Genomic DNA, 15,010 nt, shown 5'->3' with positions numbered 1-15,010 from the left:
GTGCTTTCATGACGATTGGTTCTCATGATGCTATAGGGACATTCACACGTGATGACGCTTTCAATACTTGTTGCACCTGCAGAGGTTTTGGGCTGGTCCTATTGCTTCATTTCCAAACAGTGCATGTCCTATAAGTGGGCATGGTGGGCATAGGTGCCCTGGCCCCTTTGCCCCTCCAAAAAATATTTAGGTCCTAGAGCCAGTGTGCCAAGGGGACCTTGCCTGTGGAGCAAGGCTGAGAGCTTAAAAGCTCTCTTTGCGCCGGGTAACCCCAAGTGGACGAATGCTTGGCCTTGCTCCAGCAAGGCCTGCTCAGTGTGCCAGTTCTGGCCTCCCTCTCATCGTCCGCCTTATTGAAAGCATGCTGGCTAGCTGCGAGGTGGCTCCAAGAGCAACGTGATTCTGATCAGATGCGAATTTTGTGTGTCCGTGTTACCCGTGGAACCGAACCCCCATGTAAGATGCTGGTGTGCTGTGCAACGTGCCTGTATAAGGTACCTTAGGCCAAAGCATCGTTTCCATGATGATTTATATACGTGTGGGTGTAAAAGAATATTTCTTTCTCTTGCAGGGTTACCTCTCAGAAGGGCTGGTGACAAAATGGTATCGATCTCCTCGCCTGCTGCTTTCACCAAACAACTACACCAAAGCAATTGATATGTGGGCTGCTGGTTGCATTCTAGCAGAGATGCTGACAGGAAAGATGCTTTTTGCTGGTAGGTCTTCAGTTCTTGCTGGTAGGTCTCAAATTTTCTTTCTTTCTTTCTTTCTTTCTTTCTTTCTTTCTTTCTTTGGTGGAAAGAAATGCAAATAGCTCAGCCGTGGACATCCATTTTGGCTGAGTGTAAAATGCTGAGCGTTTCAGTTGGCTTTCAGACTGCCAGGTATTTTGCAGGTATGATTCAGTTGTACACAGTCGTACCTTGTTTGTCAAATGGAATCAGTTCCAGAAGTTTGTCCAACTTCCAAAATGTTTGCAAACCTGGAAAGGAATTGCTGAAATAATTAACAGAAGTGGAATACAAAAAGGGAGGTGTGAGGAGGTCGTGGAAATAAGTGAATGAAAGATGGGATAACGAAATTGTTTGATTTATTTTATTTTTGTTGTATTGTTTTGTTAGTTTAATGTATTGTATTGTATGTGTTTTTTCTTTTCTTTTAGTGTTTAATTTTTTTGGAAAAGTAATAAATATTATTTTAAAAAAAAATGTTTGCAAACCAAGGCGCAGCTTCTGAATGACCCCGGAAACAATGCCGACAGCGGAAACAGATGTTCAGCTTCCAAAAACCGTTCGCAAACCGGAACACTTACTTCTGGGTTTGTGGCGTTCGGGAGCCAAAACATCCGAGTACGACAACCAAGGTACGACTGTACTGGTGAATTTAGGTTGCGCAGTTGAATCCGGCAGTCTTGTGCAACAAACCACTTAAGAAACCAAAACACCCTGGGGTTTTTTTGCAGATTAGGAACGTGATGGGAAAATATACTGGAAAGTGTGGGATAATGGTAAAGAGAATTGAAAGTGGGATTGCGAATAACTGCCTGGATAGCATCACAAGCACAAATCATCAAGAATGCACAATAGGAAGGATGCCTGGGGGGGGGGGGAGTCCAAAGTGCTTATAAAAAAATAACCTGGCGAGAACAAGAAGTTTTCCCACCTGCTGGAAGGCTGTTGTCCGAGTCCATTGCCAGCAGCTGGAAACGGGGCCATCCATATTTGTTCAGGAATCGAGTGCACCCCCTGATGCTACTTAACAAATAAACATCCCTCCTTTTCGGTTGACCCAACAGCCTTTCTTTCATCTCTGCTTTCCTGGTGGTTATTATTATCCTATCCTTGCCCATTATTTGTTTTGCAAGACTGCAGGATTTTGACACTCTGGGTAAGCTGGCTGCATGCAGCTTTCTCTAAATAAATAACAAGGTTCATTAATAATGGATTCTAACGCTTGGCCGTCCAAAATATTTCTGCTCTGAAGACCTGGTAGCGTTGGCTGTGCATAGACTAAGGCCTTGTCCACACTCCTGTTTGCCCTGCACCTTGGGGTTTTCCACTGGCCCTGTGCGTTCTAGGCATGGGTCTGAGAGGTTTTGCCTTTCGCTCACCGCTCCCCCCCCCAAAAAAAACCCCACTTATATGGCGATAGTTCCATATCTTCCGAGTTCCCTGTTTTAAGAGGGATGGCCCCACTTTCTCTGAAGATGCCCTGGGCTCTGCCTTAGTCCTGGGGCACCCAGGTTTTGCATGACAGGTGGGAATTATTACATGTTCTGGGATTTTTTATTATTATTATTTATTTAATCGTTTTTTCAATACAAACAACAACCAAAAAAACCCATATACAACAAAAACCACAATAACACTAATAACACAATTTAACAATTTAGATTTGAGTACTGATATATCTATAACTACACCTTTTTAACAATATTTCCCCACCTCTCCTCCCCCTACTTCCCACCACTGTCTGCCTTATCACTTTAGTATTCCTTCTAGATTTCTTCATATTTATCCATTCTTAATTTGCGTCGATATGCAATTCGTTCTTGGGTAACTAGTCTGTCCATATTGTCAATCCATGTGCTCAATGGGATCTTTTTGTCCTGGGGCACCTAGGTTTTGCGTGGCAGGTGGGCTTTATTACATGTTCTGGGATGTGTCTTTTGAGTACAGGTTAGGTAATTATGACTTGACAATGTGGGAATGTTCAGGGAGGCAGGAGAGGTCATGTTGTTTACTAATATCCTTCCTAACTTTCGTTAGCAAGTTCATTTACTTTGCAGAGTTTACATTCCCCTTTTACATGCACAGCAGATAGCTGGCTGCTGGCTTGTGTAAGCCTCTCACTATTATACAATTCAATCTGTCTGAGATTGAATTGTACATTCCTGGTAAGCTCGCATGAATCCCTCTTAAAAGAATAAAGACGCCACAATCTTATTTAAAGTCAATAAAAGAAGTTTGCTTACATCAGGAAGAGCACAGTGTGATCCCTGAAGGCAGACTTAGTTACAAATAAGTACATGTGGATCTACCCCATATGGGGGAATAATCCCAGGACTTCTGCTAGCTGAGAAGCTAGCAGAGCATTCCTAGCTAAGAAGCTGGTCCAGCAAGGAAGGAAATGAAAAAGAGAGAGGTGTGCTGCATGACTCGCCCTTTTGTTACCTGGACAGGTTAGGTCACGCCCACCTTCTATCACATGCAAAGGAAGGATGCTCCAGCCAGGAGGAACAGGAAGTTTCGACTGGCTGGACCAAACATTCCCTCGCATGTCTTCTCTAGCATTACAAGGAATGTTGTGTTTGGACTGCTCTCAGTGGGTTGCATCCCACAGAGAGAAGAAATAACGTCCTTTTTAATTTCAGTCGTCTTTCATGTAATCTCACCTGACACATTGATCTCATTTTCAAAAGGCACCACTGAACGGCGTAAACCACTCATGAGAGAAAACAAAACCAATAGCTGAGTGCCAAATCCAATGTTAGTAATATTCAGAGCAGACTCATTGAAATGAATGGACATGACTAGCTTATTTCCATTAATTTCAGTGGATCTACTCTGGGTAAAACTATGTTGTATACAACATAGGAAAAGAGGAAAAGAAAACAGAGAGATACCGGTAAATAAAAAAATAACGTTTGTAAAAAAAACACAACAAAAAAACCTAGAAGCTTTTCTCTTGGGAATTATAGGAATGAACTACCTAAATTGTACAGAAATTTACTTGTGTATTTCACTTGCTCCAAAATGGAAAGAAGTCCCAGCAAAGGAAGAATGGATACAAAAACTTATGGAATATGCAGAAAAAGCAAAACTTACCAGAAGAATAAGAAATCGAGATAACAAACTTTTTATAAAAGAATGGAAATGGTTTATTGAATATTTACAGATAAATTGTAAACAGATAAAAATACTGGCAGGATTATTGTAATAACCTGTAGCTACATAAGAGAGAGAGAGAGAGTGTGTATATATATGTGATAAATAAATGAGTATGTTAATTTGGATATGCAGAAAATATTAAAAATAAATTTAAGGAACCACAGAAAGAGAGGGAAGGAAGTCAAGTTTTAAAATGTTTGTAAAATCAATGAAATGTATATATCTGAAAAGTATAACTATTTTTTTAAAACAACAACAACCAGAAATACAAATTCCAGCAGCGTCATTAACAATAGGCTTCCTGAATAAGGAGATTTTTCATCTGATGGTGGAAGCTAAAATGAGCAGGTGCTGAGTAGAATCCTAGAACTGTAGAATGAAAGGGAGCCTCAGCGATCATCTAGTCCAGCCCCCTGCAATGCAGGAATTGTAGCTAAACAGCTGAGGTCCATGAGTGGCCAGGGCAGCCCAGAATGCCCTGCCCAGGCTCCTGGCATGAAGGTTGATTGTATGGTCACACAGTTCTCCAGGCAAATATTCCCTGTACCTAGAAAAGTAGCTTGCCATGCTAGTCTAGAATCTGTCTCTGACACCTAGTTTTGTATGTGCAGGTATTTTGTGGAGGAGCATTCAATCTTGTGAGCCACCGCTTTTGACGTGCCTTAAGTGGTGCAGTCCAAACGCACCACTGGGAACAGCGAGTGCAAAACTCGGGTGATGGCTTCTGGAGTGGTAGATCAGAGTTGCCACTGGTCTGCCGCTTCATAATTTCACTAAAACTGTTGCAGAGAGAGTTGTTTTGAGCTAAGGGATAAAAGCATAGCTGTCAAGCGTCCCTTATTTGGCGGGACAGTCCCTTATCCCAGCGCCAAGGCCCTCTGCTGTCCCTTATTGATGATGTCCCACCAAATAAGCTACTGAAGGTAATGGGGCCCTTTCTATATCCAGCTGTGCTTTGTCAACAACAAATTGTTGCTGTTTTTGGTGTTGAATATATGCTATATGGTAATTTATGGACCTAATAGGTATCTAAAGCCATTTGCACGCAACAAAATATGTATTTTATCAAAGTAATTGTTGATCCCTTATTTGGCTGCTGATCCCTTATTTTCGAGGTTGCTGGTTACTTATTTTCAAATTTGTAAGTTGACAGCTATGGATAAAAGAAGAAGAAGAAAGTACTGCTAAATCTATTCTGGGCGGGATGTGGTTTGTTTGGGGCCCGGGGAGAGGGAGACAGCGTGTCCACACATTCTTCCACACCCCTCCTTGCAACCCCCAGCTAGGACACGTACAATTTGAGCTGTTGTTTTAAAATAAATAGTCAAGTGCTTTCCAGTCGTGCTGAAGATGTGCTTCTCCACCCAATTAAGCTATGGGAAGCAGGGGAAGAGGGGTAGGGATGGAAAATGAGTCAACTGATTCTTTGATCACAACATCGGTTCCCTCCTGTGAAAGAGCGAGGGGGGTGGGTTGGAGAATGCAAGACATAGCAAGGCGATGCGTTGACCTGTGTATCAAAATACTGACCTGACCAGACTCCAGGATGTTAGTGCAAATCTGCAGAATATTCTTATGCAAGAACTGATTTGCTCCCAGCAGTTTCTTCAGACGATAAATAATGGTGAACACGCACAAGTGTGGCCGCGCCATAGATGTGTCCAAAGTTCTCCAGACTTACTAGTGTCTGAAGATATATGTAAATAGTAGACACGTTTCTCTTCTAAAGGGCACACCAAAATTAGGTACATGTTATGAGCATTCCCACCAGGGACGTGGGTGGCGCTGTGGTCTAAACCACTGAGCCTAGGGCTTGCCGATCAGAAGGTCGGCGGTTCGAATTCCCGCAACGGGGTGAGCTCCCGTTGCTCGGTCCCTTCTCCTGCCAACCTAGCAGTTCGAAAGCACGTCAAAGTGCAAGTAGATAAATAGGTACCACTCTGGCGGGAAGGTAAACAGCGTTTCCGTGTGCTGCTCTGGTTCGGCAGAAGCGGCTTAGTCATGCTGGCCACATGACCTGGAAAAACTGTCTGTGGATGAACGTCAGCTCCCTTGGTCAGTAAAGCGAGATGAGCGCCACAACCCCAGAGTCGTCCGCGACTGGACTTAACTGTCAGGGGTCCTTTACCTTTACCTTTTATGAGCATTCCTACCTTTATAGCACCTTGCCTCCTGTGGCTGGTGTGGGCATATGCGAACCTTTCAAATGAACAGTGCAAGGGGGTTTCTAGATGACCTGTTAAGAAGACATTCATTCTGACTCATTTGCACCAAGTTTGCAGAAGATTATACAACATCACGTCAGGCAATTTTTACCCTAACCTTCCAGTCACTTTCTTTAGAGCAGAAAGTCTTATTGTTTTTGGAAGCAAGTTTCTTGCATGTCAAATCCATTTTGGTTGGGCAACCCAAATTTGCTGACGTGCAGCTGAAATTCCACCGGCAAATTAGCCTTGATGTGGCCCAAGAGGCTATTGTCATGGTGTTCATTGGCAGAGTGTGTACTTTGCAAGCAGACAACCACAGATTTAACCCCCAATGTCTCCACTAAAGGATTTTGTGACTCTGAGTATATTTCAGATCTCTAGGAGGAAAGCCAGGACAGTGTCTATAATGGCTTTCAAACACATGCATAGGTACCATAATTTTCACACATGACGTTACCACGTGTACCGCTCCCTCACCTGATATATTGGAGTCAGACCTATTGGGTGGTCAAGCTCAGCATTTTCTACACCTATGGGTAGTGGCTCTCTGGGATTTCAGGCAAGCCCTATGTGGAGATGTCAGGAACCTGGGACCTCCTACCTTGAGATCTACTGCCAATCTGTCTTGTCCATACTGAGCTAGATGGATCAGGTTTTGACCCCAGCAAAAGATGGCATCATTTGTTCAGAAATTCAATATATCAGCACATACATGGGTCCCTAACATTGTACTTACCTTTACCAGTGATAGTTATTGCCCCTTATTCCATATGCATAATTGCTGCTGTGTATATGTCATGGTTAAAGGGTCTTAATAAAGCTGGTCCATTTTAGCCTGTCCTCATGAAATCATAGAGCTTGAAGAGACTAGAAGACTATCAAACCCAACCCCTTCTTCATGCTTCATTCCCCCCATCTTCAATTAACTCACATAATCCACTTTTTAAAGAGGGCAACCTCATTCGCTAGCATGCGAGAGCGGTGAGCCACTTTCAAGAGATGAGACCCCAGCCTAATTCCTGCATGGCTGTTGGAAGCAGGCAATTTCAGCTGCTAAAATAATCATGAACGCAGATCTGGAGTTTGTTAATTATTTAGGCAACGTTAATGAGACTCCAACAATAAAAAACAACAACCCTCTGTTGTGGTAGTTATGCTCTCAGTCTGACCTGGACATCTCTGGCTAATGGTCCTCAGAAATAAATGCACAAAGTGATCTAATGAAATGCACCCTGTGTTAAATTCTTCTGTTTTTGCTGTAAACCTCCTTGCTTAACTTTTTGTCCTTCAGCTTTTACTTTTAGCCAATTCTGATAGCCAATTCTGAACATTTGGTGTGGTGGGGGGGGGGAGAGAACATACATAGATTGTCTTCTTCGCAGCAGGTGATTGTGGACTACACAGTGTCCACACAATGTCACCTTCATCAAAATGCTATCCTGTGATTTCCCCATCTGGACTTATCATTTCTCCAGAAAATCCAGCAAACAAACAAACAAGCCTGGGCAACGTTAAATCCAGATAAAAGGAGTGGGAATGGAATGGCATTTTTATGAGGATGATGTTGTGTGGATGATGTGGAAAACTTGCAGGCATAAGCAGCACCAAATCCACAACAAGTTGCTTTGTGGAAGCACCCAAAGGACCCCCCCCCCCCATTAGTTATCTCCCTTGTTACGGAAATTACTGGGGAGGGCACATCTTTAAAGTTAAATATTACAAATATTATGCCTGAATGTATCCTTTCAACTTGACAGCTCAGGGAAGTTACCTAGCTTTAAAAATAATATAAAATCATCTCCTTTCCCAGTTTCCTCCATTCCAAAGCTATTTTCCCCTTGAAAAGGGACTCCAGGAAGTTCCCAGAGGTGACAATTGCTGGGCTCATTGTTAGCCAAAGGAAGCCAAATCTCATCACCTGACTCGCCTCAGGCTCCAGACATGCAAAGGAACTTCCATTGTACTTTTGGGTGGTGGGTACTTAAGACATATTTGTCTATGCTAATCTTATACCTGAGTCTTGCCCTGCCATGTCTGCTTATGCTAATCTTGTACCAAGGACTTGTCTGGACATATTTGCCAAGGTTAACCCCTCCCCTTTTGGGACATGTCAGTGATGTAGCAATGATGCTGTACGAACTGTATTCTGGGATATGGTGGGAAAGTTTTAAAAGTCTTTGTCACCCCATCCTCGGGTTTCAAATTTGCTCTTTGAACCTATTGCGCAATAAACTTTGGTCTACAGCTATTTGCTCCGGTTGGCTGGAATCCTTCCTTTATTCCGCAGGGACCTGCAGGCTCTGCCCGATGAGCTGGGTGACTGAGCAGCCTCGCACCTAGATTTTTTCCATAACACACTTAACAAAGCCTCTCTTCTGAACCACCAGTGGTGACTGGTGCCCATTGCATCTTGTAGGGCAGATGGAAGGGAAACCAACAACAGGCAGAGCCACAACTGTCCTGCATAGAGGTGCAAGGCACAGAAAGAAGTTATTCATTGAATTGTTATGGAAGTTGCACAGCCAATCGGTGGATTGTGCTTAGATCTCTTGACTGTTTATTGTGGCACAAAAAACTGTTGTCTTCTCCCACCTAGTGGCAAAAAAGAACCATGAGCTTATAGTCCTTGTCTCTGAGAGTTCTTATAGAGCATTCATCCACATTTATTTCCATTAAGTTTGTGGGGAGGTTATATGATGCCTGCTGTTTACTGAGCCTTCATCCGATTTGCGCGTAGGTTTTAAGACACAGCATCAATAGATTGTTATGTCACACATTATAGTATATTTTTCTGCCACTTTCCTTACCTCAAAAGAACAAAAGGAGCAACAACAATTTTGGGAGGCATGAGTTTTTTTGTGAAAGAGCACCAAACCCACTTTAATCATGCCACTGAACTCTGCTGGTATAGACCTGAATCTTGAGGGCATAGCTACACTCCAAGTTTTGTATTATTATTTTTAAAATAATTTTTATTAACAGACCAATCAAATCAAATCAGATCACATAAATTCCAAATTACAGAGCCTAATTTTAAATTTTTGTTGGGGGTACCCGTATTTCAAGTTCCGAAAGGGATCCAATCTTCTTGTTGCTGCTGCTTTAAAAGTCCACAAATCTGTCCAAATAATGTTCACAATTCTGTCCAATCCTTTCTTGCTGTTTTCCACATCTCTTCTAGTTGTTTTCATATATTTTTCCTTTCTCTTTGTCTATGTGGCCTCTGATAGTCTCCATAAGCGGGTTGAAACAAATTTGTATTCCTGTGTGGATTTTTCCGTTCGTCCAAGGGTCATATTTCAGACAGTTACCGTATTTCATCGCTTCCATAAAGAAAAACATTCTTGCTGTCTACTCTTAACTTTTCACAGGTCTGTCCTCTCTTTCTCAGTCCTCGAGGAGGTTCTACCAGGAATCCAATATGAAAACAAAGCTTCCTCCTCCCGATCATGAATCTTTAGACGGAACCTGTCAAAATGGCGACTCCCTTTTTGTTGCTGCGCCATCAAAAGCCCTTGTTCTTTTTCTCGATCTCACAAGCCAAACTTTTGGTAGTAAATCATTTCCACACAGTTTTTAATCATCCTGCTTAGGTTGGTTATGTGACGGTTATTTTGGGGGAGGGGTTATTGATTAATCACATAGAAGAAAAGAAAAAAAGTCCCCCCCATCCAGTCCCGCTCCGGCATACTGAACCTGGTGTATTTTCTTCATGTTGTATTCCATTAAATCATTTCACAGAGGTCACTTCAGTTAGCAGTCTTCACTCCCATTCTTCACTTGAAATATGTGCATTTGCTTCTTTTCCAATTATATATTTCAAGCTGATGCAAACCAGTGCGTGATCAGAGACAGCGTCCGGGAGAGCCGGACCCACTCGAGGGCTTTGTGCCTAGTGCCCTCACCCCCTTCTTTCGAATCTGGGGGTGAATTATGGACACAGCAGGCAAGGCAGCATTCCGCATTCCCTTGGGGCAACGAAGGGAGGCTGCATACTCCCATATCAGCCTCTTAATTACCTCGTGTGGGTCGGAGAGATGTTATTGTCGCCCATCTTCCAATGCGCCCCCCTGGTGGCCCCCCACTCCAAGTTTTGTATTGAATTAGTCTCCTTCTGACTCCTGCTTCCAAGGAAGCTGAATGCTGGAGAATTTCAAAACAGATTTTTTAAAAAGCACATATTCACGCAACACATAGCTAAATTGTGGTACTCACTCTGAAAGGAGACAGCAATGGCCACCAACTTGGATGGCTCTAAAAGAGGATAAGAAAGTCATGGGGGAGATGGCTATTGATGGCTACTAACCATGATGGCTAGACTTTGCCTCCACAGCTGGAAGCAGTAATGCTTCTGAATATCAGTTGCTGAAGACCATAGGAGGGGAAGGGGCCATGTGCTCGGGTCCAGCTCATGGGTTTCCCACTGGCATCTGGTTGGCCACCATGAGAACAGTATGTTGGACTAGATGGACCGTTAGCGTCATCCAGCAGGTTCATCTTAAGCTCTTATAGTATACCTGAAGGTGCATCTCCACCTCCACTGTTCAGCCCGAACACTGAGGTCCAGCTCCGAGGACCTTCTGGTGGTTCCCTCACTGCGAGAAGTGAAGCTACAGGGAACCAGGCAGAGGGCCTTCTCAGGAACGCCCTCCCATCAGATGTCAAGGAAATAAGCAACTATCTGACTTTCAGAAGACATCTGAAGGCAGCCCTGTTTAGGGAAGTTTTTAATGTCTGATGTTTTATTGTATTTTTAATATTTTGTTGAATGTTGCCCAGAGCGGCTGGGAAATCCCAGCCAGATGGGCAGGGTATAAGTAATAAATTAATCATCATCATCATCATCATCATCATCATCATCTTATGTGCTGGCCTGGTTGGTAAACGTGCTGGCTAAGCAGACACCTGCAGTCAGCTGGACTGAAACCTCCGCTCATCAGTTGGTTCCCTGTGGAAAATGAGCTCTAGTGAAGCAGATCCATCCACCCACCCAGTTTGACTTTGAGAGGTGGGCAGGACTGCCCTCTTCTCAGTCACCAGACACCGTCATGCAGTCAGATGATTGACAGGTGGGTGACTTTGTCCACCTATCAAAGTTGGCCCATGAGGAGGGGGCGATAAAGATCTGACATGCCAGCTCCCAAAAATTCTGTACTTCTCCTGTAGTACTAAATTTCTGTTCAGCATTGCATCCTCCCCAGCCCCATGTGTTTTGATATGACTACGTCATGTTTGCTCTGTGGTGGCTCATTAGCACATGCCAAAGCTATCAAGTGGTGGAATGCACGCGTGAGGAAGGCCAAAGGCCCCAGAGGTCACAATGTCACCCTTCTGAGCAACGTTCTTTTTGTTCATTTAGGAAGCCACGAGCTGGAGCAGATGCAGCTCATTTTGGAGACCATCCCTGTTTTCCACGAAGAGGACAAGGAGGAACTGCTCAAAGTGATGCCGACGTTCGTCAACAGCACCTGGGAAGTGAAGAAGCCGTTGCGGAAGCTCCTTCCTGAAGTGAACAGCAAAGGTAGAGTTACAGATAGGTAGCCGTGTTGGTCTGCCATATTCAAAATAAAAAAATTCATTCCAGTAGCACCTTAAAGACCAACTAAGTTAGTTCTTGGTATGAGCTTTCGTGTGCATGCACACTTCTTCAGATACACTGAAACAGAAGTTGCCAGATCCTTCTATATAGTGAGAAGGTGGGGTATTACTCAGAAGGGTGGTGGGAATGGGAGATTGGCAGATAGCTGAGATGAGCCTGTTGATGACTCTTGACGACTGCAATAGGTCTTACAGCAAAGGTAGAGACTCGGTTCCACATCTGCTCGGATCCAAGCGTGGGCTCCTTTGCTGGAAAGCATTTGGTTCCTAGTGGGACTGTCCCAGAAAAAATGGGGCATCCTGTTTTCTCCTGTGAGAGAGCATGGCGGCCATTTTGGGCACTGTGCTCTTGTGTGATTTCAGGCTGAGCTCTTGCCCTGAAGAAAGCACATTTTCTTGTACAGCATCCCAAAATGTGTTTTTTTGGGTGTCATACTGGAAAAAAAGAGGGATGCGGGTGGCACTGTGGGTTAAACCGCAGAGCCTAGGACTTGCCGATCAGAAGGTCGGCGGTTCGAATCCCCGAGACGGGGTGAGCTCCCATTGCTCTGTCCCTGCTCCTGCCCACCTAGCAGTTCGAAAGCACATCAAAGTGCAAGTAGATAAATAGGTACCGCTCCGGCGGGAAGGTAAATGGCATTTCTGTGTCTCTGGTTTCGCCAGAAGCGGCTTAGTCATGCTGACCACATGACCCGGAAGCTGTACGCCAGCTCCCTCGGCCAATAAAGCGAGATGAGCGCCGCAACCCTAGAGTAGGCCACGACTGGACCTAATGGTCAGGGGTCCCTTTACCTTACTGGAAAAAAGTGCTTGGGGGGGTGCCCTCTCATGCGGGTCATGTGACTCGTGTGGGACTGCAGCCCTGGAAGATGGCATCCTGTTTTTTTGTGGCAAAAGCCTTGGAGGATATGCTTTCTCAAAATTCCAAATGTGCCCACTGGCTCAAAAAAAAAGAAAAAAAGAAAGAAAGAGAAAGGAAAGGCAACCCCTGGGTTAGGGACGTTAGGGCTTACTTCTGAGTCGACATGTATAGGATTTCTTTCTCTCACGCTTGTTAGACCTGACTTTCTTCGACTGTGACTCCTGTCCTTTCTAAAAATAAGTAACATCCCCAAGACTCACTGTCCTTCCAAAGCTTGCACAACACTCCCATTAAATATAATTAAGAGCTTTACTTCTGAATCAAGGACAATTACATTCAATAATTAAATAGAAATGGAGCTTAAAGGTGAAGTCTTTTATCTGATTTCAGAATGACTGTTCTTATCGTGCATATAAGTGTTCCCAGGTGACTCTGTCTTGGGGACTAAGAACTGCTGACCTGATTGTAATAACTTGCCCCTCACAGCCATTGATTTTCTGGAGAAGATTCTGACATTCAATCCCATGGACCGGCTGACCGCAGAGATGGGTTTGCAACACCCTTATATGAGTCCCTATTACTGTCCTGAAGACGAGCCCGTTTCTCAACACCCATTCCGGATTGAAGACGAGATTGATGACATTTTGCTGATGGAAGCGAACCAAAGCCAGATGTCCAACTGGGACAGGTACATTTATTCATGTTATTCATGTGTTCTGCTGCTGAGCTGCTTCTTTTGCTCCTTTGAGACCAGTTTCCGAGATTCTCAGGCTGCCATCCTGTATTGAGCTTCCTTGGAGAGTAGGGTTGCTGGAGAATTCTAATGGAAATGGTAGTAGAATGATTAGCTGGTGAACTTTGGAATAGCAGTGGCAATTTGCCCTTGCAAGGATAGTAAGCCCGTTTGGTCTTGGAGACCGATGGAAACTGAGGGGTTCCTGACTGCTCTGGAGGATCTTCTAGTGGAAAAAGTTGGTGGTTCTGCTGAAGATGGAGTGGGTGGGTGGTAGAACCACTTCTGAGTGTCTTCTCTGGCTTTGTGGAGCCCTGATAGCTTCTCAGTATTCTGGAGAGCTTCAGGCTATGAAGCAAGCTGGACAAAGACTAGTACACAAATGATGCAAGTCTCACTCCAAAGCTAATAGAACGCTGGTTAGTGTACATAATTGTCAGAATAGAAGGCTCATTTTGCAGCTTGCATTGTATTCTCTAGTAGCTGGCCAGTTGGAGTTATTTCAGATGGTCCAAAGGTTACTGACTCCCAATGAGGGACAAAGCAAAGCAGGGAGCTAGGGCCCTTCCCAATTTCTGGGAAATGTATTCAGTGAAAGTAAATAAATAATTTCTAAATTTGCTTAAATCGGAGTATGCGCCTGACCCTTCGTTGTGCGTCTAACGTTGTTGTCACTTCGAACAAACAGGTACCAAGTGAGCTTATCCTCGGATTTGGAATGGCGGCAAGAGAAGTGCCACGATTTGGAGGAGGTGCAACGAGATCCCAGAGCGGGGTCGGAATCCATTGCTGAGGAGGCTCAGGTGGACCCGCGCAAATATTCCCAGAGCAGCTCCGAGAGATTCCTGGAGCAGTCGCATTCCTCGATGGACCGAGCGTTTGAGGGAGATTACGGGCGGTCGTGTGATTACAAAGTGGGGTCGCCTTCCTATTTGGACAAGCTCTTGTGGAGGGACAACAAGCTCCATCATTATTCAGAGCCCAAGCTCATCTTAGACTTGTCCCACTGGAAAAGGGCATCCATTGCACCCACGGCGGAGATCGCCTTGGAGGAGGAACCATCCAACCTCTTCCTAGAGATAGCGCAGTGGGTTACAAGTACCCAGACAGGACTCGAATGCCCAAATCCTCTCCCAGAGATCCAGGAGAGGAGCTTACCATCTTCTCCTCACCATCTCCACAAAGAACCCAAGGAGGTCAGCAGCGAAAGCGACCCCCAGTTTGACTTGGACGTCTTCATTTCCAGGGCATTAAAACTTTGCACAAAGCCAGAAGATCTGCCTGACAACAAGCTCAAAGACATCAACGGCGCATGCCTAACAGAACACCCTAGTGAGATTGTACAGACGGAGGTGTACCATAAAGAGAGGTGGTAAAATAATAATAACAATAATAATAATAATTAAACGTTGCTGCTGGTATTCGTGGCTGATTCCTTACAAATTCTTCCAGTCTTCGTGCTAATTACCCAATGCTGAACAGTAACCAAGGTTTGATCGAACGTGCTCGGTACCCGATGTTACTGAAATGCCTTTTTTGTTAAGGGCAGGTAGAAAACCAGGTCCCCTTCTGATGCCTTGAACGGAAAAGGAATCCAGAGGTGTGAATGAAATTTTAGGGGTTTTACGCTGCCTTAACAATCTTGCCTTGTACCTCCAGGGGTGTGTTTCGGACACGAGTCCCCCATTGTGGAGGTGTTCTGGATGTTAAACTCTTGATC

General features: G+C 44.4%; 1 protein-coding gene across 4 annotated transcripts in view; it reads left to right on the top strand.

Moving 5' to 3' along the window:
• The window catches only part of MAPK4 (mitogen-activated protein kinase 4), a 92,423-nt gene extending 77,712 nt beyond the window's left edge, over nt 1–14,711 (top strand). For 2 of the 4 annotated variants that reach the window (XM_083466026.1, XM_083466027.1), the window contains 4 exons: nt 572–716; nt 11,457–11,618; nt 13,044–13,245; nt 13,979–14,711. In XM_083466026.1, the coding sequence (XP_083322152.1) occupies nt 572–716; nt 11,457–11,618; nt 13,044–13,245; nt 13,979–14,666 (1,197 nt within the window). In that variant the 3' untranslated portion in view covers nt 14,667–14,711. Of the gene's footprint in view, nt 1–571; nt 738–11,456; nt 11,619–13,043; nt 13,246–13,978 lie in introns of all 4 variants that reach the window. The other 2 variants (XM_083466024.1, XM_083466025.1) reach the window with 1 other exon arrangement.
• The last annotated feature ends 299 nt before the right edge of the window (nt 14,712–15,010 follow it).

The sequence above is a fragment of the Podarcis liolepis genome (assembly GCF_965112155.1).
Source record: "Podarcis liolepis genome assembly, chromosome: 11".
Classification (NCBI taxonomy): Eukaryota; Metazoa; Chordata; class Lepidosauria; order Squamata; family Lacertidae; genus Podarcis; species Podarcis liolepis.
Note: the sequence above shows the minus strand (reverse complement) of the source record. Positions and strands in the feature narration are given on the sequence as shown.